At 34.2% G+C, this 25,266-nt stretch overlaps 1 protein-coding gene across 25 annotated transcripts; it reads left to right on the top strand.

The window, feature by feature from the left end:
* Positions 1-22,304, top strand: LOC18422966 (uncharacterized). Of its 25 annotated transcripts, none has more exons than XM_088872449.1 (12): positions 1-375; positions 809-856; positions 1,624-1,754; positions 1,881-2,283; positions 5,693-5,730; positions 6,835-6,885; positions 6,975-7,183; positions 8,621-8,759; positions 9,534-9,655; positions 20,790-20,852; positions 20,971-21,039; positions 22,052-22,304. In XM_088872449.1, exons 7-12 carry the CDS (start codon positions 7,064-7,066, stop codon positions 22,118-22,120), a joined length of 582 nt encoding a protein of 193 aa, XP_088728575.1. In that variant the 5' UTR covers positions 1-375; positions 809-856; positions 1,624-1,754; positions 1,881-2,283; positions 5,693-5,730; positions 6,835-6,885; positions 6,975-7,063; the 3' UTR covers positions 22,121-22,304. The 25 variants fall into 25 exon arrangements, with proteins under 25 accessions (XP_088728575.1, XP_088728580.1, XP_088728573.1 ...); XM_088872454.1 differs by having other exon boundaries at positions 1-710; positions 7,134-7,183; XM_088872447.1 differs by having other exon boundaries at positions 1-710.
* The last annotated feature ends 2,962 nt before the right edge of the window (positions 22,305-25,266 follow it).

Below are 25,266 nucleotides of genomic sequence, written 5' to 3'. Positions count from 1 at the left end.
GTTTCTCAAATGGCAGTTGGTACGCATTTAGTGTGTGCGTGTTTGTGTACAGAGAGTGATCAGAAGTTTCAGAGCGCAAAAGTAGATAGAGAGAGGCATTGAAGGGAAAAAGCAGTCCTTTTCTTCGCATTTTCTCTGAAAGAAATTCTGTTTTTACCCATTTCAGTGAGTTTTTCGGGGAATCTGAGGTCGAAAACTGGTTCGGCGTGGCATGAATTATATAATGCGAGTTTGTTTGCTGCTTTAATGGTGGAATTTTGGTGAATTGAGGGCTTTGTGGGAGGTTAGTGCGAAAGTGGAGTCACAGGGCCTGGTTTTGTTTCAATGCTGAAAATTTTGAAGCAGGCGTTAGGACCAGAGTGAACAATCGAAGGTGTAAGTACTGGTTCTTTTCTAGATCTGAGTGGTTACAGTGGAATTGACGGTCAGAAAAGATTGTTAATGGCGAGAAACAGATAATGCAATGGTTTTTCAGTACTGAAAAATTTGCAGGTTGTTTATTTTTACGGATTGTCTCTAAAGTGATAAGTAGAGAAAAAGTTGCAGGGCTTATGAGTTAAAAGTTTGGGTAATTTTCTTCTTAAACTGCGGCAAAATATCGAATATCCTCTGTTCATTGCCTTTCGAAGATCCTCTGTTCATTGCCTTAAATCACTATGATCTGTCGATTTTAATTAATGGCTTGAAATGTGAAGAGTATATGAGATTGGGTAAGTTTCTGTTGGGCATAATTTGCTTTAAGTAGATATAGTTTGATCATGAAATTTTGATCTTTGCTTAATGATCTCTTTTCCATTGCAAAATGCAGATGAAATTTGGGAATTTTGTAAGACTCGCAAAAAAGTAACAGGCGCAGGTAAATTCGTGGTCCTTATAGTTTATTTATTTTATTCAATTACCATAAATTGTAGCACAATGACTCAATTAGGGAAAGGACTTTGATTATGTGGTCGATTTCTATTGAAAGTGATTCTGTTCTTAATTTGGTTGTAGTGCATGCAATTTGCTGATGAACAGGTTGAAAACCATTTGTTTTCAGTTACTGAATATGAATATCAGTGCTAATAAGTAATAACAATCAGAGTTTCACTGTTTGATTCGGTACATAGACTCAACTCGTTTCCAATGCTTTGCAGAGACTGAAGATCTCCTTTCTATTTTCTCAAAATAAAAAGTAAAAAAAAGAAAAGAAAAGAACTTTGCTCCCTCCCCCTCCCCCCCCCCCCCGCCCGGAAATAGCTTCATTTTCTCTGCAAAAACTTTGAAAGAAAGTTGGTGGAAGTAGGTAGATTTTGTTCCCCTAATTTGGTTTCTCATATGAGATATGCTTGGAAAAGTTCAATCAGAGCTTAGAGATCATTCTGCTATTTGATCAAATGTGTAGTGATATACCTTCATAATTTGGGCCTTGAAATCCTTGCTTTTTAATATGAAAACTTTACTTCTAACAACATGTTTATGCGAAATTATGGATATCCCATATTCAAGTCCAAAGCAAAGGAAATTATTACATTATTGTTTACATGTATTAATCTTGTTAAAGTAGTTTTAATACTTTATGTACACTTTTATCATCACTTCATGAGTGTTATCATCATTTTCTTCCTGTGAAATCCCTTTCAGGAGAATAAGAGCAGGTTGGTTTGCATGATTCAGCCAATCATAGTATATATTATTCCTTCAGAAATTCTATTTATCCAAAGCTTGAAGATCTTTAGAGCCAAATTATCTCATCCCCTTGTTTTCTCCTCCTGGTAACTATGGCAAAGTGGTCTCTTTGGATTCAATTTAACATTGATGACGGATATAGTTAGATTTTACTCGCTTCATACTATCTGGATTTCTACAAGAAAGCTAAAAGAACTTATTTTGATTCACAGGTCTCATTTTTTTCTTGAATTGAGGGAGTTATATATCATAATTCTTGGAATGATTCCTCTTTGTTGAGGATGATAAGATGTTATGGTTCGAGTTTCAATGAAGAATTGTAATGCAATTCAAATTCAAAGTGCAGAGGAGTGTATTCATCAGAACTCGATCTTTTGTGTTTATTTACTACAAAGGCCGGAAGGTCAGCATTAGCAAAAGCAAAAGCTGGAGCCAATGCTTTGTTCATCTCGGGCTCTCTCTCCAAGTCGAGTAGAAAGTGGAGAGGAAGAGCTCTGCCTGCTTCCACGGCACACCAAAGTAATTGTAACTGGAAATAACAGAACGAAATCTGTTCTTGTTGGGCTTCAAGGAGTCGTCAAGAAAGCAGTTGGGCTTGGCGGATGGCACTGGCTGGTAAAAGCTTTGGATTCATTTTTTTTTTTCCTTTTTTTTCTTTGAAGCAATAGGTTTGTATACAACGAGACCATTTGTCTTTGGTAAAAGGAGGTCACAATTACTTATAACCTTTGATGTGAAATCTAATAGCTTGGGTGTCACAAAGTTCAAGAATATTTCTTTTGAACTTTAAGCTTGGTCAATAAAATAATGCAGCCACCCAATTTCATATCCAATGGTCAAGATTAATTATGACTACCTTGTAACAAAGGTAAATGGTCTCATTGCATACTTGTCCCCCAACAAATTTAGATGCTTTCTTCCCGTTTTAATTCATTCCAATTTTATTTCTTGAATCCATTCATGAACATTTTGTCAAGAAGCAAACAACTATAGATACTATATTACTGCTTTAATTAATTCCAATTCGATTTCTTGAATCCATACATGAAATCTCCATGTACTTCATTTTCATGTACTGGATTTTCCTTTGGATTTATCATATTATTTGGTGGTTGTGGATATGTTAAGTTGCTTAGTTTTATTCTTGTTTTGCTATCTCAGTTTTCAGTCTTTCATGCTAGATATGTTTGCCTATTTCTTCCTATGGTAGTTAAATCAAGAGCAATACCTTTGATCTCTTATTCATGGGCCTTAATTATTGCACAGGTCATTATGCACATTATATAGGAAACGATCTTTTGGAGATGTATGTTAGATATTGAAAGATGTCTTCTACAGTGTAACAGTACGTTATATTATTTTGTTAGTTTTTTGATGGGTTCCTTGTAATTTTATTATGTGTAATTTTTTTTTTTTAGTTTTTCAGTAATATCCATATGATTTTATCTATTTGTAGTTAAAATATATGATTTTCAGTAAATTATTTTGAATAAAGCAAAAAAGCATTTTAAAAAAAAAAAACTTGAACTGCCTGAATAATAGATCATTTATTAGCAAGATTAATTATTGGAAACTTGAATCATCATGATAACTAACACATCTAAACATTATTTAGAAATGGGTGAGTTTTGTGTGGGGTGTCAACCTTGTACCATTGAAGTGAAGGCACAACTTAAAATTATACCGAAAGAAATTGTTTTGTTGCTGGAAAGCTTTACAATGGCATGAAAATCTATTCTCACATCTAATTATCAAACTTTTAAGTTAAAAAAAATTAAGTCAAATCAAGCAAATCTATAAACAATTAAATTTTTTGAAATATAATAGATTATTTATTCGCACCATTAATTATTGGAAACGTGAATCGTCATGATAACTAATACATCTAAACATTATTTAGAAATGGGTGAGTTTTGAGTGGAGTGTCAACCTTATACCATTGAAGTAAAGGCACAATTTAAAATTATGCCCAAAGAACTTGTTTTGTTGCCAAAAAAGCTTTACAATGGCATGAAAATCTATTGTCACATCTAATTATTAAAACTTTAAAGCTAAAAAAAACGAAGCAAATATATAAACAATTAAATTTTTTGAAAATGGATGGTCCAAATAATGTATTAAAGATGCACTATTTTCGTGATTTGAAATTGTTTTTTTTTTTTTTTTTCTAATAACTATACATCTCAAGGTCGAGATTATCAATTTGAAGTTTTTTAGCACCGTGGCAATCTTTCTTGATGGGCTTTTGAAGTGCGATTTACTTTAATAGTAAGCTTAACATCTTATATAAAGTAAAACCAAAGGTTTTAAAAAATGGATTGACACAGGTCAGCCAATTCAAAAACCATGTTAGATCGGTGGATCTACGATTTGGATCGGAGAATTGGCCGGATTGGTAGGTTTCGGCCTCAAATATTTTTAAAAAAATATTAAAATTTCTTAAAAATCTAGTGTTCTATATTTTCAAAGAAACTTGGGGTATTGTATTGTAAATTTTCACTATTTCATTAAAAAGATGTAAATACTTAAACATGTTTTTTGCCTGAGTATTTGTTGACCACTAAATCTATTTCATAATCAAAATGTAATTTAAAATGTAACTCATTACAATAAAAATAGATCACTCTAACTCAAATTTTTAATTTCCTATTTTTACAATCTTCAGTTTCAATTATGATTGTAAAAATAGAGGATCTTGCCTTCTCATTTCTAGTTTTTTCCTTTTGTAATAATTAATTTATTGGATTACTTATTTGTTTCCATATGAATTTTTACTACAATGAAGTTGCATAGATCTAAGGATCTAAGCACTTTCTCTTATTTTTGCCATATTTGTTTTTGTGGGACGTCCTCCTTTGCTATATTGCTTTGTTAATTATTTCTATATTTTTTTTGCTTCATTTTAACTAGATATTTTCTTGTCTTAGAGTAACTTGTTGAGTTTTCTTTTTGTTTCATTTTTTAAAATATGTTCTTTTCATTTTCCATTAACACTCTTAGTTTTATATTGGGCTCAATTTTGTTTTGCTATGCTTTGATTTGAATGAACGTGGTCGCTTAATTCTCTTATTAAGTTCAATTTTATTATTTAAATCAATGGCTTGAGTGGCTCGATTTTTTTGATTGATTTAAATCAATGTTCGTTGAGTGCATGTGATGGTATAAAGATACAAGATTTTTTCCCAAATTGTTGAGAAAGTAGAGGAGGTGGTCTTGTCCCACATTGTTGAGAAACAAGCGGAGGTGGGTTGCACAAGTCTAAATGCCCACAATCAAAAGTGGTGTCACTTTCACGGGTCCCTTGAAATCCTGTACCCTTCATTAATTTTATGAAAATCAAAAAATTAGAAATCCTTAGAAGTGGGTTTGCCCCTTCATTAATCCTTAGAAGGGGGTGTGCCCCTTCATTAATTTTATGAAAGTCCCGTATTAGAAGGCGGTGGGTCTCAGCTTCACGCCGCCCTTACCAAAAAAATAAAATCACAAATCTACCTTAATTTTTATGTTTTTAGAAACAAAAAAACCCTCAACTTTCATAAACTTCGCTTATACTCTTGTTCAATTTTGAGCTTTTTTTTACCAAAATAACAAAACTAACTCATGTTATACGGCCTTGTAAGTATGTTAAAAACTAATCCACGTTATATACGGTAAAAACTAACCCTTATCAAGATGCCGTAACCTTTTTCACTCTCTATTTATACTTATACGGCCTTGTAAGTATGTTAAAAACTAATCCACGTTATATACGGTAAAAACTAACCCTTATCAAGATGCCGTAACCTTTTTCACTCTCTATTTATACTTTATCTCTTTCATCTCTTTAATTTTTTTATATTTATCTCTTCTTTCTCTCTTTAATTTTTTTTAATATTTATATCTTTTTTCTCTCTCTAATTTTATTTCTCTTCTTTCCCTCTAAATATTTGTTCTTTCTAATTCTTTTTCTCGCTCTACTTACTTCATCAACTTAACAAACGCGCTTCCAATGCAATACAATTCTGATTCCGTCTATTTTTCATAGGAGATGGGGTTGAAGGGAGTTTCTATAGGGAACGTAAGGTACGTACATGTTGTTATATAAATCTCCTTGGAGAGAGAAAGAGAGTTAGAGAGAAAGAATAGAAAAAAAAATTAAAGAGAAAAAGAAGATAAATATTAAAAATAATTAGAGAGAGAAAAAAAGAGATAAACATAAACAGAAGAGAAAATTTCATATAAAACCCTAATTTTTCATATTATTTCATGGCAGATCTTTTTTTCGTTTTTTTCAAGTGGAATAAGGAAATCCTTGAGGATTTTACCTACCCTTCATCTCTTATCTCCCGCTTTTATTTACTTTTGACCATAAAAATCTTTCCCAACAAATATTTTTATATCATCTCATCTCAAAAAAAATTTAACCCTCTTTTTTTTCCTTTCCATTTATTAAAAAAAAGTTTATAGGTTGAAATGGTATAAAAAGATTTGTTGGGGTTAATTTTTATGATCCAAAAGTCAATAAAAGAGGGAGATAAAAGATGAGGGGGTATATTGAAACCTTTAAGGTTTTCTTATAACACTGGAAAGAAAAACGGGAAGGAGAATTAAAGAGATAGAAAAGATAAATATAAAGAGAAAAGGGTTAAGGTTAGCAAAATCTGAAACCAATAGAAAGTTTTAACACGTCTATGAGAATTTTTTACAGAGGATGGGAGCCGAGGCTCTAAACAATCAAAGTAAAGCACACTTTCAAATAATGTCAAGAAATGTGGTTTCAATACTGGAAATCTTTGTGGTAATCTTAAAAATATATTTTTATCTTTAATTATAAAATTTAAAGCTTAAAAAATAGTGTAGATCAAGTAGATCTATGAAAATCTTGAAAATTAACAGTCTAAAAATACATTAGAAGATGTACTATTTTCAATACTTTAAATTTATTTTTTCTCATGTCCATACATCTTGATTTTGAGATGATCAATTTGAAGATATTTAGGCATTAAAACAACCTCATCTAGTTTTGAGGCGGGCTCTAATTTGATTGTTTAGAGCCTTTGCTCAATATATACCTTTTCCTTTTATAAATATCTATAAGAAATCATTGTAAGCCTTATTTCTTTTTAAGTATTTATTATTGTTTAGAATGATTATCAAAATATTAATTATTCAGCGCGTTCTATGTAGGATTTGCTTTTAATTTTCTTCCTGACAAACACCGCGTTGTTCACATATTTTGTGAGTCTTTCCTATTTCATTGGATCTGCACTATTTATATCTTCTTTTCTTGTTAAGTTCATAATAGAAATCTTTCTATTTCTTCGTAGAAAGTGACCTTGCATCCAGAGGGCTGATTTGACTCACAGATTTCCTTCCTTATGAGCAAAACAAACCCCATTATAATCCCCACCTCATCATGTTTCTCTCTTTCATAGGTTTTTATCTTTTTCTTTTTGTCCTTTGGGTTTTGCTCTCTGTTATGTCAGAAGTATTTGAGATGGAAGGGAAGAGATGTAAAGTGGAGTGCACCCATAAGGTTTGTTTTCATAATAAAGTTGAAAACTTGCCCAATCCCCATCTATGTTATTCTGTGTTTGATGGATTTTTTGATGTCTAGATTCTACATAACTCTCACATTCCTTGTACGTTCCATCTGATTTCTTGTTGCATATGTTCATTCTGTATGGCTACTTCAGTTTTTTCCGATCACTCTAAACCATAGTTAGCAAGTCTCTGTTTAAAACTCAATTTTAAGAACTCCGAATTTTTTCAAAAGATTTTTTAAAAATCGCCTTTTTAAAAAAATAAGATATCAAGATATCAAAGCAATCATATATCTCAAAATAATAGGAAGACTTAGATTAGTAACCCAAATGAATTTTTTTTTAAGTCAACTAGGAATTTAGAGTGATTGGTTGAGCATTTTGTTGCTTTGTTTATGCATATAGAGAACTTTGATTCATTGTCTATTTTTATTTTTTATTGTTTATTTCATTGGTTTATACAACATAGCATTATGGATGGACAACAACTTTACATATTTAGGTCTCTGTGTTTTGTTTTAGTTAATTGCAATCCAATACTGAGGGTCTTTGTTGTCTTATTTTTCTTTGAATAATAATCCTATATGTTGGTTTACTGTTCCATTATTTACTAATGGAAAAAGTTTATATAAGGTTGCAACATTAAAATGTAGAACTAACAGATGCACCTCAAAAATCCATCGGAAAAGGTTATTTTAATGTTGAAAAACCCTGTGATTGATCTTCTCGACATCGAGATGTATGATTATGAAAAATAAAAAGATTTTGAATATAAAAAATAGTGCATCTTACAACATATTATCTCCACCGTCTATTTTCAAGATTTTCATATGTTTATAGATCTACTTGATTTTAACTATTTTTTAAATTTAAAATTTTATAAATAGATTTTGAGATAATCCTAAGAACATTTTAATCAAATTATATATTATGATAAAATTTGAAGGTGTACCTTAGTTGGATTGTTAAAGTTGCAACCTTATGGAAACTGCATCCTTTACTAATATAGTTATTGTTTGAAGTATTATTGTCGTTGTTTCATTTTATGCATCGAATAAATTTATGATATGTTTTGTGGTGTGACAACAAAATACACATTATTGATGGATTTAATAAAAGTTGAGACAATAAATTGTCGAGTATTACTCAAATGACACTCTTCTAGATAAGGACATAAAATTATTGTTCAATTGCTTTAATGTATCTACACAATAACTTCAAATCATAATCCCATATAATGTCATCTTTACTTACCTTTTTTTTTTTTGTCAATCTGTATTTTTACCTGATTTTTTCAATTGACTTTTGAAACAAAATCAATTCATTACCGATATTTTGATTCACCAATATATTATTCTTCCCCGATTTGCTAACTGTGCTCTAAACTGGTCCATGTATTGTTGGTTTATACTTATGATTTATTACTCCAGATTTTGAAAAACGGAACAGAAGTTAAATTGCAAAGGAACGCGCTAAGCGTTCTTGAACCTCCAAGAGGAGATGAAGATGACTATCAAGATAACGATCCTGACAACAACTCCATGTGCAGCAGTTCTGAGAATGATATATGTAAGTTCATAATTTGGCTTTGCCTTCGTGGAAAGTTTGAGTAGAGAAAGTGTTTGTGTTCCGTTTTCAATTCGTAAATAGATAGAACTGATCTTCATATGAAGGTAGGTTATTCATTCATCAAATCATTCATCTTTTTTCAAATGTGATGCAAATTAGGGTTGATTCTTCACAAATTAGCACTTTTATTCACAGATAGTTCCAATTCTTCACATGTAATACAAATTAGGGTTGATTCTTCATAAATTAGCAAGTAGAAAATGAAAAAAAAATCACAAACTATGAGGAATCCACCTCTCGGAATGAAAAAAAAAATCACAAACTATGAGGAATCCACCTCCCATAATGAAAAAAAAAAAATCACAAACTATGGAGAATCCACCTCCCAAAGTTAATTCACCCAAAGTTTTCTACAGAATACCCTAAACCTGTCAATAATAAGTACTTAAAGAACCCATAACTCGACTCTAAAAAGCTTTATCATGCTATCCATTCTATTTAATCATAGCCATATATTTTTAATTTAAAATTTTTTAACTTAAATATAAATGACTAAACAAATAAAAAATTAAAATCCAAATAATTTCTTTATTACATTATTGCCCCTTTCTTGAGTCCTACTACCCTTCTTTGACCAGCCACGACTATTGGCTGAGGTTAAGTAGGTTATTTATCATCACAAAGAGAAAGGTAGCTGCATCAACATGCCTCTATAGTAACACTTAGATTTTTATGTGATTTTATTTTCTCATTGTTTATGGTTTTTGTACACAGCAACAACAGATTTCCATAAGAAAGCAAGGCCAAGAGTTAGACATCCAAAGCCCTGGTCTACATCTCTTAAATCAGTTAAAAGCCACTTGAGAGATACTCAACCCACAGCTAATCACCAATTGGTATTCCATCCTTAATTTCCCTATTTCTCTCTTAATTTTCCTAATATTTGCACCAAGTCATTCCTAATTTCCCTTCATTAGCTCTTAATTTCCCTAATATTTAAACATGTAAACATTTTATAGGAAAATTTTTTGCAAACTGGATAATGAATTACATGTTTAATAATGGGACCAGAGGTTTATAACTTAACGAAACCAAAGAATTTAATCATTGTGTAATTAATTATGGTCGGTAAAGACCATGTGGACTAGTTATTCTATCTCATAGTTACCCAAAAAAATGGGAAAGTATATAATGAGACCATTTACTTTAGGTACAAGGTGGACACAATTAATCTTGACCATTGGATGTGATATTAGGTAGCTACAGTTATTTTATTGACCAAGTTCAATGTCCAAAAGAAGTTTTGTCGAACTTTGGGACACATCAAAGCTATCAAATTTCACATCTAATGGGAAGTAATTGTGACCTCCATGTAAAAAAGGTAAATGATCTCATTGTATACAATCCTAAAAAATATATGTTTGGTAAGTTGTGGTATTTCGATATATTTTATAAATATATTAAATCTATACATTTAATATTAAACATTATAACTAAATATATATAGTTATATTTATTTCAATGACATTTAAATATTATTAAACTATTATATTTTAAATATGTTTTTTATATTAACTATAAAATGTAATATAATATATATATATATATTGTATTGTAAATATCTATTTCATGGTAAAAATTTTAACTATAATTTTAACTATGGGATTTATCTGCACATGCATTAAGCACCAAACAAATATATGAAACGCAATCTTCACGTGAAAATATTTCGGTAAACTTCTATGCATGAACCAAACTTAGCGCAAGTGAAAATGTCTTTTTATTTGTGTGCAATTTAGATCTTTTTCTTTTTCATTTTTTTATTTATTTTGAGCAGCTTGATGACCCTTAAAATTTGAGGCTTATCAGATCCTACTTTTTTTTGTAATCCTAATTTTAGTAAGGAAAAAGTTTATATAAGGATGCAACCTTATAACTATGGATGCACCTCAAAAATCCATCGGAAAAGGTAGTTTTAATGTTAAAAAACCCTTTGATTGATCATCTCGACATCGAGATGTATGACCATGAAAAATAAAAAGATTTTAAGTTTCAGAAACAGTGCATTTTACAAACATATTATCTTCACCGTCCATTTTCAAGATTTTCATATGTTTATAGATCTATTTGATTTTAACTATTTTTTAAATTTAAAATTTTATAATTAGATATAAAAATAGATTTTGAGACGATATTAAGAACATTTTACATCAAAATTATATACCAAGATAAAATTTGAAGGTACACCTTACTTCTACAGTTACGGATGCATCAGTATGCCAACTGCACCCTATTAGTAAGGCACAAATATAGTGCATTCATCTCTCTTTCGATCATGAACCCATAATATATATAAAAGGTATATAAATATCTAAATTTTGTTGAGCACTTTAACATTATATATATATATATATATATATATATATATATATATATATATATATATATATATATATATATAAGAGAGAGAGAGAGAGAGAGAGAGAGAGATTTTTTACATCTAACAACCCTCAAAATAATTAAGTTAATGTTAAAATCACTTATAAATGTTAATTTTACCTTTAATACCATCACATAATAAATGTGAACCCTAAATTAAAACGGTATTTTTAATCTTTCATTACGGAGGGTTAAAAAGAAGAATTAATTTATCATCTGTCTCTCTCTCATTCGACCATCTCTCTCTCCTTCTCACTCATCCACCTGTCAAAGAAGAAAGAAGAAGGGTTGGAGAGTGAGGAAGCGGGCTTACTTTTCTTATGATGGAGGTGTTATATCTTACACTATAATTTATTATTTGGATCAATGGTTTTGATCTTGAATTAAAATTTGTGAATTTGGAGATTGAGATTTAGGTTTATGAGGGTATGAAACAAAAGCTGGTTTTGGGGTCTAAAATTCTAGCCCTCTGTTTTATTGGAAGTGCAAAATTTCTAACCAAATACGTAAGCTATTGTTTTTCCTGTGATTTGGAACTTTGAATCAATGGGTTTCTAGTGGAGATTGCGAGAGAAAAATTGGTTTTGGACTGGAGTTAATTTGGAACATTGCATCAATGAGTTTTGAGGAAGAGAGATTGGGATAGAAAAACTGGTTTTTGGAGTGGAGTTAGTGGTTGTCAAATTAGGCATCGAGATTCTTGATTGGGGGGGGGGGGGGGGGGGGGGGGAGAAAAACTACTTTTGCAGTCATTATTATTGTTTGGTTCAGGTGTTCTTATGAGCAGAGAGCTTGATATTAATAGGTAAGCTTTATATCTGCAGTCTTTTGGGCCAAGTGCGAGAGCTTTGGTTAAAGATACCGCCATTGTTGTTGCAGGGTATGGGTGAAGATTAGGTAGTTGCAGAGCTCCATATCTTCCTTTCTCTCTCTATCACTGCAACCCAAAGCTACCATCCTTTTCCATAGTTACAGGGATACGAGCTTGAGAGAGGTCTATGATTGCATGGAGAACGGATGGTAGAGAGGGTATGTAGAGAGGTCAGAGTGGAAAAAAAAGAGGGATTAAGAGAGGTAACTGGACTTCTCATGCCTGGTTTTTTTACCATGGGAAGGACAGTCAAGGTGGATGAGAGAGAAGGAAATGGTTTTCTTTTTTTTTACCTTGGGAGGGTAGTGATGCGGCCACGAGAGAAACGTCTTTGCTTTTTACTCTGTCTTTAACAGAAGAAAGCCTTTTATTTTAGTTTATATGCTAGTTATATAAGGGTATAAATGGTAAAAACTAAACATTCACAAGTGGTCCTAATATTAATTTATGTTATTTTGAGGGTTGTTATATATATATATATATATATATATATATATATATATATATATATATATATATATATATATATAGATATGAAATCAGCCCATGGATTGATGGAACAGTGTCAGCCCAACAATCTAGGACGATCCATGATTGTATTTTGTAATTAAATTTTAATTTTTTTTTTATAAATCCAAATCATTTGAAATTTCGCACATATATTTTTAAAAAAATAATTGAATCCAATAAAAATATCAAAAAAATAATTCGCATAAAATAAATGACAAATACCTTTAAAAAGGTTTAGGTTATTTTTGTCAATTTATTTTATACGAATTATTTTTTTGATATTTTAATTAAGTGTGTAATAATGATAAGCATTGATTATCCAAATTTCATGTTATTTAGATTTATATAAAAAATATTAAAATTAAATTATAGAAATATAGTCTTGATCATCAGATCAACCTAGATTCAATCAGGCAATCTCATCGATGACCGGCCATGAATTTTAAAAAAATATATATAGAATTTTAAAAATAAGGGATTTTGTTTATAATACATATTTTAATGTTTTTAATATGGCTTGGAAATTGTTTTAACTATTAATACTTATTTTGACACGTTTCCATCTTTTTAAAAAAAAATTCAAAAATACCCCTATTCACAAATCAATTCTTTAAAATCCCGTTTTTTCATTTAATTTTCAAAGATGTGTTTTGTTTAATCTTTTTTAAAATATATTTTTCATATTTTACTAGATTTATTTTGTTTTTTTTTTAACGGCCTGTTATTTGTTCGGTTAGAATGGTTCAACCTGCCGTTTACCTGTTAGGCTAGGTAAACTGCTTTCAAGCCCATATATGGTCAACCATTCTTATTCGATTTTTCTATAGTACAAGCGTCAACCTTACACAATCAAAGTAAAAGGATCATCAAAGCTTTATCAAAGATGCAGTTTTGATGTTGAAGGCCTTGCAATGTCATAAAACTTTTTTGTTACCCCTAAATATGAAATTTAAATATCCAAAATAGAGTAGATCTATAAATAATTAACAATTTTCAAAATAGACAATTTATATAATGCGTTTCAAGAATGGTCCATCTTAAGAAGTTAAGATGATCAAATTGAGGTTTTCACATCCTTTTCCTGTGCGTTTTTGTGGTGTGCCTTACTTTCAATAGTATAAAGCTGATACCCATACATGCACGCGCACACAAATTATTAATGGTATTATAGAAGGAAATGATTTATATAAGATTGGAACCTTAAAATGTAGAATTATAGATGCATCTCGAAAATCCATTAGAAAGCTTGTTTTAATGTTGAAAAACCTTCTAATTGATCATCTCGACATCGAAATGTATGAACAAAAAAAAAAAAATAGTCTAAAAAATAGTGCATCTTGCAAAATATTATCTAGACCGATCATTTTCAAGATTTTTATATATTTATAAATCTACTTGATTTTAACCATTTTTTTAGTTTAAAATTTTATAATTTGATATAAAAATAGATTTTCAGATAATCTTAAGAATTTTTTACACCAAAATTACATGATAAAATTTGGAGATCCACCATAATTGGATCGTTTAAGGTTGTAACCTTATACAAACCACACCCATTGTAGAATATTTACATACAAACCACACCCATTATGGAATATTTACATTTATTGGATTTATCTTATAGCCTATATAGTTTGCATCTTGGCCTTTGATTTTGAGAAGGCACGTGGTTGAGGAATGTTTTTTTAGGAAATTTTGTTCTTTCTATTTTGAAATTGGAAAGTGGGGAATTTAAAACAATTAGTTTGCAAGCCTTATTTCTTAAGAATGTAGATGGAAAAAAATAAAATGGTTGCATTAAATCTGTAAAATTAAAAGGCATTTATGGTATGATAATAACACACGTACTAATAAATTTAATATATGTATAGATAGATTTTTAAAAAAAATTTAATTTTGATAGATTTGGTTGGATTTGACGTGAATTGTTTTTCTCTAGAAGAGATAGAAAGAAGCTATAAGTCTCTATTTCTAGCTCTTTAGGAAACTAAAGGGATTATAAAGATTTGAGAATTTAGAAAATTCCTCCAATTTATGACTCATTTATTGTTATATTCATAATTATATTTCCTAAATGATCCACACTTAACTCACAGGTATTACATAAAACTGGTATATATTAAGCGAATTCTCTATTTCTAGCTCTTTAGGAAACTAAAGGGATTATAAAGATTTGAGAATTTAGAAAATTCCTCCAATTTATGACTCATTTATTGTTATATTCATAATTATATTTCCTAAATGATCCATACGTAACTCACACGTATTGCATAAAACTGCTATATATTAAGCAAGAATGTGACTCTTTTATTATTCCAACGAGGGCCTGTTTTTGCTTCTGATTTTACCATTTTAGTGACGTATCGTTTTTTTGATAAAGTTAGCATTGTATTACTAAGAAGTATTAGATTAATGGTGGTTCGAGAGCAACCTCACTGCGGGTGTCTCTCAGTAAAAAATGGGTCAACCAAATATGTACTAAAAATGGGCTTATAGAACCTGCCCGATTACAATGAGAGCAACCTCACTGCGGGTGTCTCTCAGTAAAAAATGGGTCAACCAAACATGTACTAAAAATGGGCTTATAGAACCTGCCCGATTACAATGATTTACAAGTTCTCAAAAAATTGGCTAGGACACACTCCTTTTAGGGTTGAGAGGTATTCCAATTTAGTTTTTGTTCTAAGATCCAGCTCAATGTCGGTTAGGGATCTGGATTCCTCGATACGGTCAAGGTCTTGGATAGTTTCCATTAGGGAAGACTTGATATGAGAGTAGTTGTCAGGGATGGAACTACTCCAGGTTTTGAGGGAGGCTTTGAGAAGTTGAATTTTGGTCTGGAGCCTATAGCCTGCTCTACCCGAGACCTGGGAGGAAAAGGAGTTCCACTAGGTTGGGATCAAGGAGAGTAGAGATTCCTCATGAAGCCAGGCTAATTCAAATCTGAAAGGTTTCGGACCTCTCTTTACTGCGTGGGTATCCCAAGGATGGGGCAGTGGTTAAAGGTGCGTTTGGGTAAAGCCAGGGCATGAGATCCCGAAAAATGTTCCTCCCAATTCAAAGATAAAAGGAATCTATCTAATTTTGAGAGGGGTGGATTGGGAGCATGATTGGACCATGTGTAGCAACTTCCTTGAAGTAGGATGTCAAGGAGTTCATTCCGACTGATGAGTCAAAGAAATCCCTCATACCTCGAGAGATAGAGGTGGAGGAATTCCTCTCATGGGACCATCTTGTGATGTTAAAATCTCCACCTATACACCACACTGGGTGGGGTAGGGACGCTACTGGTTCCTATTTTGCCCAAAGTCATTGTCTGAGGGGGGTTGAATTCGGGTCGTAGATGGTCGTAAATTTCCATGGGAAGCCGCCTGATGTGCGGGAAAGGAGTACAATGACAGAGAACTCCCCAATCAGGGAGGAGTGGAGGGTGTGATCTGAAGGGTTCCCGACCACCCAAATGCCCCCTGATACATCGTTCGCTGGCAGAGAGACCCACTGGCAGGGTCTTCTACCCCACACCTGGCGTATGAGCTAAAGAGTGGACTCTGGTTGTTTAGTTTTGATGAGAGCAAGTATCGCAGGAAGGTGTTTTAAGGTAAAGTCCTTGACAGCATCCCTTTTGGACGAGTGTCCCAACCTTCTTATGTTCCACGTAAGAATCTTCATGGTTCAAGGATGTGAGTGGAAAAGGAGGCCAATCTTGAAGACCTCCTCGGAAGAGTGGTGATAATAGAGGTCGGGAGGTCGTCTGCAGGTTGTCCCTCATAGGAAATAAAGGAGAACAGTTTCAAAAGTTCTCTATGTCCTTTAAATCTCACCTTCAGTCGACTCTGAGGGGGGAGAGAGCCTTCCTACGAGATGTGGTTCTGAAAAGCTAGGGGGACCAGAGGTTAGCAGCCCCTAGACCCGGGTTGAAGGAGGAAAGGGTGGGAAACTAAGGGAGGAGGAGGGAGGAGGGGAAGGGTGAAGGACTGGGTAAACAGGGAATAGGGTTCCATTATAAAATGAGGGGAGGTAGGTGAGAAAGTGGTGGGGTTGGTAGGAAGTATACGGGGGGTAAGGCCACTGGAGGAGGGGTGGAAAGGCGAAGTGTAGGGTGCGAACTCTGCAGATATGGACTAGGTGGGGGGTATAGGAAAGGTGAGGGGCTAGTAAGGAGGAGATTAAAGCTAGGTCAAGGGGAGAGGGGTCCATTGTATGAACCGCCACTATTCCATAGGGGAGCAAGTGCCTATCCATTTTATAGGGTGTGGGTAGAAAAGCCAAGGGCTAAGAATGGTTTTTGGAGGAGAAAGAAAGAGAGGGATATGGGACCAGAGGAGTGGGTTCCTAGTCTGGCTTCATAGGGAGGGGAGGTAGCGGTGAGGGCTTCAGGATTTTGAGGGGTAATAGGAGAACCCTAGAGGAGGGTAGCATGGGGGTCGACAAGGGGGAAGATGGGGGGGGAGCCGGGTGAGGTCATCAAAGGCTGAGGGTTAGGTGGGGGTAGGGGAGGTCAGGTGTCACCATCGAAGAATAGAGACACGAGGGTGTTTCTTCAAGAGAGCTGGGGGAAAGTGGTAGGTAAAGGAGGAAGAGGAAAAGGTAGGGGAAGACAGAGATGGGCCAGCGAGAACGCCACCTTCAGTGATTGAGCCTATTAGGAGCGTCGAAACCGTAGGCTGCTTTGCCAGCTCGATAACCTCCCCCCTCTACTTAGACTGACTGAGAGTATCGATACGTGGGCGCCAATGGGCAGCCTGTCATGGAGGGGGGAGGTGGCCCTGGTGACACGCTCTGAAGGTGGCCAGGTCGAGGGGTTGCCGACGGCGCCTCTTGCAGTGGCGAACTTTCCTCAACATTGTGAACCAAGGTTGAGAGGATTTTTCAGGTGGTTGAATAGGTTCTGAAGGGTTGAAGAAGTGGGGAGAGGTGGGGTGGCAGGCTCTCTACCAAGAGATCAAGATCGAGAAGTAAAGGTTATCTACTTCTAGCCAGACTGTTGTAGGGATGAGGCTAGTGTCCAGGACTTCCAGAAGGATACAGATTGATCCGAGAGGGAGCATCTCGAGGGATATCCAGTGGATAGACTCTTTGTTTGCTAAAAGATTCCTCTTTAGTGACCAGGCACTTAGGAGACAAGATGCCCCTTTGAAGGCAAAGGAGTTGTCCTCCTGTAGAATGCGTTGAGCGCTTTCTGGTGACATGAATGAAAAAAGGAATTCACCATTTGAAAAATGTCTGCAGATAAGATTGGGCTCCCCCCAATGGCGTGGGGCCCATCTTTCAATTCCTCTAATGTCATCTCGTCTAGGTTGGAACCTTTCAAATAGGGATGCCAAGAGTTTGGATTTCAGTTATGTCGTCTCCTCAAGAGGGGTTGAAACACCTAAGGGGAGAAACGAGGAGCTGACTTTGGTGGAGGAGCTTGCGCATCAGGGGCCGTAACGGTTGTTTGATGAGTGGTGATTGTTGGTTTCACAGAGGCTACCACCCGGAAGAAAGAGGCTTTCTTGGGCTTGTTTGTTTTCGATATTGTCGGCTTAGGAGGGGGAGGGGGGAAACAAAGAGGAAGAGGCAAGGAACATGGTGGTGGTGGGTAGGTTTTGTGATACAGATCTACGATTTGATTCCAGCTGAGAGGTTGTTGTAAACGGTGGTTCATGCTCGCTCGTCCATACCTCATCTCTCTCTATCTTACTTTTTACTAAAGCCAATCTGACGCTCACATCTTGGTTGTATGTTTCCAAGCAAAACTTGCCCAAGTCCTGAACCTCTGTGTTCGATTTCACGTTTGGGATCTCTGCCTCCCTCTTAGCCTTGGAGCGGAAGAGAAATCAAGGAAGAGGAGGGAGGATGACGAAGAAAGAGAAAGAGCCAGAGGACGTAGAGAACGTCATCAAGGGAGAGGAAAGAGGATGACAGAGCGAGAGAGACATCGTTTCAATAGATTGTGCGCCACCCTAACCTTGGGTTGGACAGTCCGCAGTAGAATTTTTGTGGTGGATGTCTTTGATGGTTCTTTGTATGGTTTAGTTAGGGCCTTAGAAGTTAGTAGTTTAGGACCCTTCGATGTTGGATTTTATATTGTATTTGAAAGTCAAGGGAATCGACCTAACTAGAAGTAGGGAGTACTGCTTAGCCTTCTTCTACCTCTCTTTATTTATTGTTGTATTTGTGATGCTTTGCTCCTTTATCTAATAAAATTAATAGTTAAACGTTTTCAAAAACAAAAAAAGAAAAGGAAAGATAGTTATCTACGTGATATCTATGGGTAATTTTATATGAAATTTGTTAGGTTTGGTATGAGAAATGTAGATTTTAACTTGATAACAAATTGTTATAATTAATTTGTATGGACAAATTGTTTTCTATTTCATATGTATTATATATACCAGTATTTTGCATGTGCTTTGCACATATTAGTTATAGTATGAACCATTCAAGAAATATAAATTATAAAAAAATAATAATAAATGAGCTAAATTGGAAGAATTTTTTAAAATCTCATATCCTAAAATCTCTCTAGTTACCCATCAAAAAGAAAATATCTCTAGTTTTCTAAAGAGTTAAAAATTGAGTCTAGCCTTTTCTCCATATCCATCCTATAACCTTCTAAATAAACAACATTATACCTAAAAAATTGAAAAATTATCGCAGGTGTCTTACTAATATAAGCTACAAAGCATCTTCTTAAAATCCATAGGCCAAGATGCTAAATTAATAGGCTATGAGATAAGGGATTGTACAAGGATTTCTAATGTCACATATCGAGGCTATAAGATAAGAGATTGTACAAGGATTTCTAATGTCACATATCCAACCACACGCTTTGTAAACAATTTCGATTGTATATGGTCAAACCATTTATTTTTGGTACAAAAAAATCACTATCACTCGTAATCATTGGATGTGAAATTTGACAAAATGAAGTACAACACAAGATTAGATAAATTGTATTATTTTGTACCACATATCCAACCATTGTTTTACATCTAACGTTCTATAATGATTGTAACTTCCTTGTATCAAAGTAAATTGTCTTATTATATACATATCTATAAAATAAAAGTAAATTGTCTTATTATATACATTTCTATAAAATAAATCTAACACATGTGAGTATTTCATAATAATTATTATTTTCTCTACCCATAACTCCATTTATTCCTAGAGCCTACCGATGGGGACCCTTTGTTCGATGCCTTAACGGCGACTTAATAACGTTGTACATAGATAATATTCCCTACCAAATCAAAACTCTTTCTATACCTATGTGAATAAATACGTTAATAAATAATAGCTTTAATTCATTTTATTATCTTTTCGTATTTGCTTTATTATTTTTCATTATATTTATATCATTATCGCAGGTGTCTTACTAATATAAGCTACAAAATGGTGGCAGTTGAATAGTGATTTTAATCAGGCTCTCCACTAGCCAATCTTGATGAGAGAGTAGAGAATGTGTTTTGTATTTTAATTTTAAGTTCTATAAATAAATGTGCAATCTCAGCGTATCTAGACCTAAAGAAGTTGCATTTGTAAAAAAAAATAACAAAAATTTATTTTATCTAAAATAAATTGTTTAAAATTGACAAATTTTAGTAGTATTTTGTCAATTTTTTTTTATCCAAAATATATTCTGTTATTTTATCAAATGCGCCCCTATCAAAGCTATGCACACCCCAAGGTTCATGTCAATCTAATGCTACACACTCTCAAACATCCAATCTTGATCAGACAATTGTGAATTATGAACGTGTATTAAAATTTTATTTTTATTTTTTATTAATCATAGTATACATAAATGCATCTATTTAAATGTAAAGCAAATATTTATTATAAAAATGATTGAAATAGCCTAAAATTTGTAGGGGTATTTTGTCAATCTTATTTTGTTGGAAACTTTTTATATATTTTTAACCTGTGGACTCCCAAAATTTCAACTTGATTAAATCCCTTGTGATAAATCAGAGGGTGAACTTGGCAAAACTAGATATGGCAATTGTGAACGTGTATTAAAATTTTATTTTTATTTTTTATTAATCATAGTATACATAAATGCTATTTAAATGTAAAGCAAATATTTATTATAAAAATGATTGAAATAGCCTAAAATTTGTAGGGGTATTTTGTCAATCTTATTTTGTTGGAAACTTTTTATATATTTTTAACCTGTGGACTCCCAAAATTTCAACTTGATTAAATCCCTTGTGATAAATCAGAGGGTGAACTTGGCAAAACTAGATATGGCAACATTGTGGAGCTACTTGACGCACTTTAATATTGTAAGTTTCTATTACTTTTACCCTCACCTACAATAACATTTACCATTACTCCCATAATTGTTTTCTTAAAATGTCCAATATAAACATATACTCTTTACTTACTTGAATGAATTTGCAGGTGGGTTTTCCTCCAAACCCATCAAAAGAACAATTGGTTCAGGTGGTTGAGCAACATTTCATAGAACAGGTATCGGTCCATTCCTCCTTTTGAATTGTTCTTTGGGAAATATGATAAAATGGGTAATCTTAATTGAAATTTGAAAATTCAACTGCATTACCTACATTTCAAAGATAATGAGTTTTTATGGGCATGCTTCTCAAGGATTGAAATTTTTTTGGAAGAGCAATATGATGTGATCCATATAGTCAAGATACATTGTGGATTATCACCATCCAACCTAATGGATTTGACAGCGTTTTAGTCGTCGCGAGCAAAACCGTTTCTACTATCGTACTAAGACACTGTCAAAGGCGAACGGTATTCCTTTGTACAGCTACAAAGGTAACCGTTTTGTCAAAAAACTTGGAGGCGTTCTAGGTGGGACCCACTTCATCACTGTCCAGAAATTGTGGGATGGTGATAACCTCGTGGTCATGCATTGGATTATATTCACATGGGTCATGTATTTATGACGATATGGATCATCTTCATCAGCCCTTCATACAAAATTGCAGCAAAAATTTTCTCTTCTAAAGTGAAGTTTTTCTTAAAAAGGAGGATGCCTATAATGTTCGATGGGAGTTTATGGATCCTAGTTTTACCCACATTGTTTGATTTAATATCAAAATACTCATGATAAGACATGATCATGTGTTATAATGGATGCAAATATGTTATATATTAAATAGTGCATCTCTTATGGGTAGTCTGATAACTTCCCCTTTGCCAATTACTAAATGCATGTGATCTCTACCAATTTGGGCTTCTTTTTTTCTTTTCTTTTTTTTCCTGATGTATAAAAACTCGGTTTGAGGATTTGAAACTATGAGGTTTCGAGGAATCTCTGATATTCTTATCATGGGAACATAAGGACATTCTTCTTCTTCCTTCAACAATAATAAAGGACATTCTCTTCCATCTTTTATTTACTTTAGGAAATATGAATTCAAGGATATAAATTATATAAACATATAAGTTATAAATTATATAAATATAAAACTGATGGCGTTGTGTTTAAAATTTGGTGATGTGCATGAAGGAGGTGGATGAAGTACAAGTGATATTGGAGTTCATTCAGGCAGCAAAAAGGCTCAAAATTGTGTCCTAACAGATTCGTACATGCGTTTCTATGCAAATCATTCAAGAATACTATATTATGTTGAAAAGTTTGGGCTTGTATTCTTCTATACTAAAAAGCTAAAGAAGAAAACAATGTTTTTCTCTTTGCCTTTCGAGAAGAAATTTGGCATGGTAATCAAAGTGATCTGGCAGACTATCAGCCAGGTTTAGCATTCTTGTGCCCTCTCCATGATATTGTTGTTTTTTTTTTTTTTTGGTCAGGGTAAATTTAAGCAAACCTTAGCATAAAAATAAAAACAAATTCACTAGAAAAGGATGTTTCGATGCCCAGATATCTTCAAATTGATCATCTCGACATCAAGATGCATGGACATGAGAAAACAAATGCATTTCAAGTTTTGAATATAATGTATTTTGAAATGCTTTTTTGGATTGTCATTTTCAAGTTTTCATAAATATGTAGATCTACACTATTTTTTAAGCTTTAAATTTATAAATAAGATAAAAATATATGTTAAGGCTATCACAAAGATTTTCAGTATTAAAATAGCATTTCTCGACACTATTTGAAAGTATGCTCTAATTTGATTGTTTAGAGCCTAGGCTCTATACAAACCGTACTCTCTCTCTCCCTCTCTGTTTATATATATATATATATATAAGCGTAGCAAGCATTATGCTCTACTATACGAGGATTGCCACATCTACTCATGATATGAATAAAACTCAAAAGATGTCATGTTGTGACACCCCGTTAGCCTGACCACATAACCTTGAGCATATGGGAATTCAATTAGTACAATTGTTCATCGCCTATATTGATCTAAGTAACAAGTGGTACTATAGCATACAAATGATGTATGTTACACTTCACCTTTTCTTTTAGTATTTTAGCATGGCTTGGATTATGCAAAACTTCTGTTTTAAAAAATATAACATGCTAGAAATTTACTCTCAATTTAGAAATTCATTGAAGAGGTTCTATTTGATAAATTCAATAAGTTATTTTACTCTCTATTTAGAAATTCATTGAAGAGGTTCTATTTGATAAATTCAATAAGTTACTCCCACTTTGTCTATTCGAGACTTCTTTTCTTATGAATCCAAAAGGGTTCCGATAACCTGCCTTCAATATTTAACGAACAAGGACATCCAGAGGGATTGGCCCTCCACTAGATTGATTTCGATTGGCTTCCACCAGTGTTTCAAAAAGCGCTAGGTGGTACCTAGATGGTCGGGGGGTCCAGGCCGCTTAGCGCTTAGGCGGCTGCCCAGGCGGGCCAATAGAAAAAAAATTTGTTTTGGGTTTTTTGTATCTAAAATAGTCTCTAGCTTTCAAATGAACCGAAAACCCACAATTTTTCCCTTTACTAATAAAAAAATGACCCAAAAATACCCTTAAAGAGCCGCACCATTTCCGCCTCTGTGCGGGGCGCACACCTTGGGCGGTTGCCTAGGCGTTTCCACCCCTGGGCAGGGCATGCGCCCTGAGAGACACTTCTGACTTAGCTTTTCATATAAAGGGCTAGAGTAAGGAGCAGAAGGAGCTCCAACAATACTGCAATAGAAACTGGCATCAGGTAAAGAATCACCATCTGTTTTAGAGAATTTCGAGCCAAAAGCAACGGGACTAGAACAGGGCTTTGCACCAAGCATATGGGATCGGTCCAGCAAATCTAATGCATACTTATGTTGACTGAGGAATAGGCCATCCTTAGAACGGTATACTTGCACGCCAAGGAAATAATGTAACTCTCCAAGATCTTTCATGGCAAATCTGGTGAAGAAAAGCCGAAAAAAATTATCAAGCCGAGAGGCATCATCGCCAGTGATGAGCGACACGCACTTCCGCCTCTGTGCAGGGCGCACACCCTGGGCGGGCACCTAGGCGTTTCCCCCCCTGGGCAGTACGCCCCAGGTAGGTGCCTGGGGGTTTCCGCCCCTGGGTGAGGTGCACACCCTAGGCGGGTGCCTAGGCGTTTCCGCCCCTAGGCGGGACGCACACCCTGGGCGGGCGCCTAGGTGGGCGAGGCGCATGCACCGCCCAAGGATATCCGCCTAGTTTGGCCACCTAGGGCTGAGCACTCTGCCCAGGCCTTTTGGACCGCCTAGGCAGCCGCCCAAGTGCTGGGCGGTTCGCTTTTTAAAGCAATGGCTTCCACTGTTCCACTTATCTATGACAGTGTAGGGTACACCTTGTGGTAGGCTATAGGCTGAGTTGCAAGAAAAAGATTTCAAGGTCCGGAGGTATAGGATAGAGTTTAGAGCCGTAGGGTTCCTAGAGTTTGAAAGGAAAAACGGTCAAAAGGGTCTCACATTCAGGACCTTAAAAAGGTCCGAGGGAGACTTTCATAGGCCTAGAGGCATATAACTGCCCTTCCCCAACTGGCGGCTCAATCTGAGCAATCAACCGAAGCACCACTTAAGAATTGCACACGACTTTGATCGAGCGGCCAACATTGGGCCTTTGGACAATTAGAAAGGAAGTGTTGGGGCATTTCAGTCAGTTTTTGGGGGCACGCACCAGTAACGCCTTCATAGTTGTACAAATTGGAGTTCCTAAAAAAATCAGGGAAAAAACCCGGCGCGGTGCAGTTATAGTAAGGGCAACTCTGAATGCGTCACGTGTGGGACTCATGCAACTCTTAAGTACATGGAGGACTAAAATGGAGTTTTAGCGAATAATTTTGTTTTGGCCATAACTTTCAAATCATTTGTCGGATTTGATTGCATTTATGTCTTTGTTATGTTTAGGGGTGTTTGGGTTCGAGCCCTAGAGTTTAGGGTTGCAGGTACTTGGGAATCCCCTATGTCTTTGTTATGTTTAGGGGTGTTTGGGTTGGAGCCCTAGAGTTTAGGGTTGCAGGTACTTGGGAATCCCCTAGCCAAATTAGGGTGCCTATCGGGCCATTAAGGGGCCGTTTGGATACCAAGAAATATATTGTATATGAAATATATTACGGGCATAATAAATTACTGCGTAATACATTACCTCCAAATAGATGGTCATGGTAGTATTTAGATGCAACTTGATAAATACATTGTTTTTGTTTGGCTATGTATGGAAAAAATATGAAAAATGTATTATTTTTATTTATTTTTTATAGAAGTCTTTCAAATGTTTCTCTAGATATAATTTCAAATAATCAATAAATTTATAATACCGAAATCAAA

Source organism: Amborella trichopoda, chromosome 7, assembly GCF_054954075.1.
Source record: "Amborella trichopoda isolate Santa Cruz 75 chromosome 7, AtrichopodaSantaCruz75HAP2 v2.0, whole genome shotgun sequence".
Taxonomy (NCBI): Eukaryota; Viridiplantae; Streptophyta; class Magnoliopsida; order Amborellales; family Amborellaceae; genus Amborella; species Amborella trichopoda.
The sequence above is the reverse complement of the archived record's forward strand: the minus strand, read 5'-3'. Positions and strand labels throughout refer to the sequence as shown.

Coding starts and splice junctions, on each gene's coding strand:
- LOC18422966 (XM_088872446.1), top strand. CDS start 2,104: ATGCTTTGTTCATCTCGGGCTCTCTCTCCAAGTCGAGTAGAAAGTGGA. Junction 20,853..20,970: donor ACTTGACGCACTTTAATATT/GTAAGTTTCTAT, acceptor ATGAATTTGCAG/GTGGGTTTTCCTCCAAACCC. Junction 21,040..22,051: donor AGCAACATTTCATAGAACAG/GTATCGGTCCAT, acceptor ATGTGCATGAAG/GAGGTGGATGAAGTACAAGT.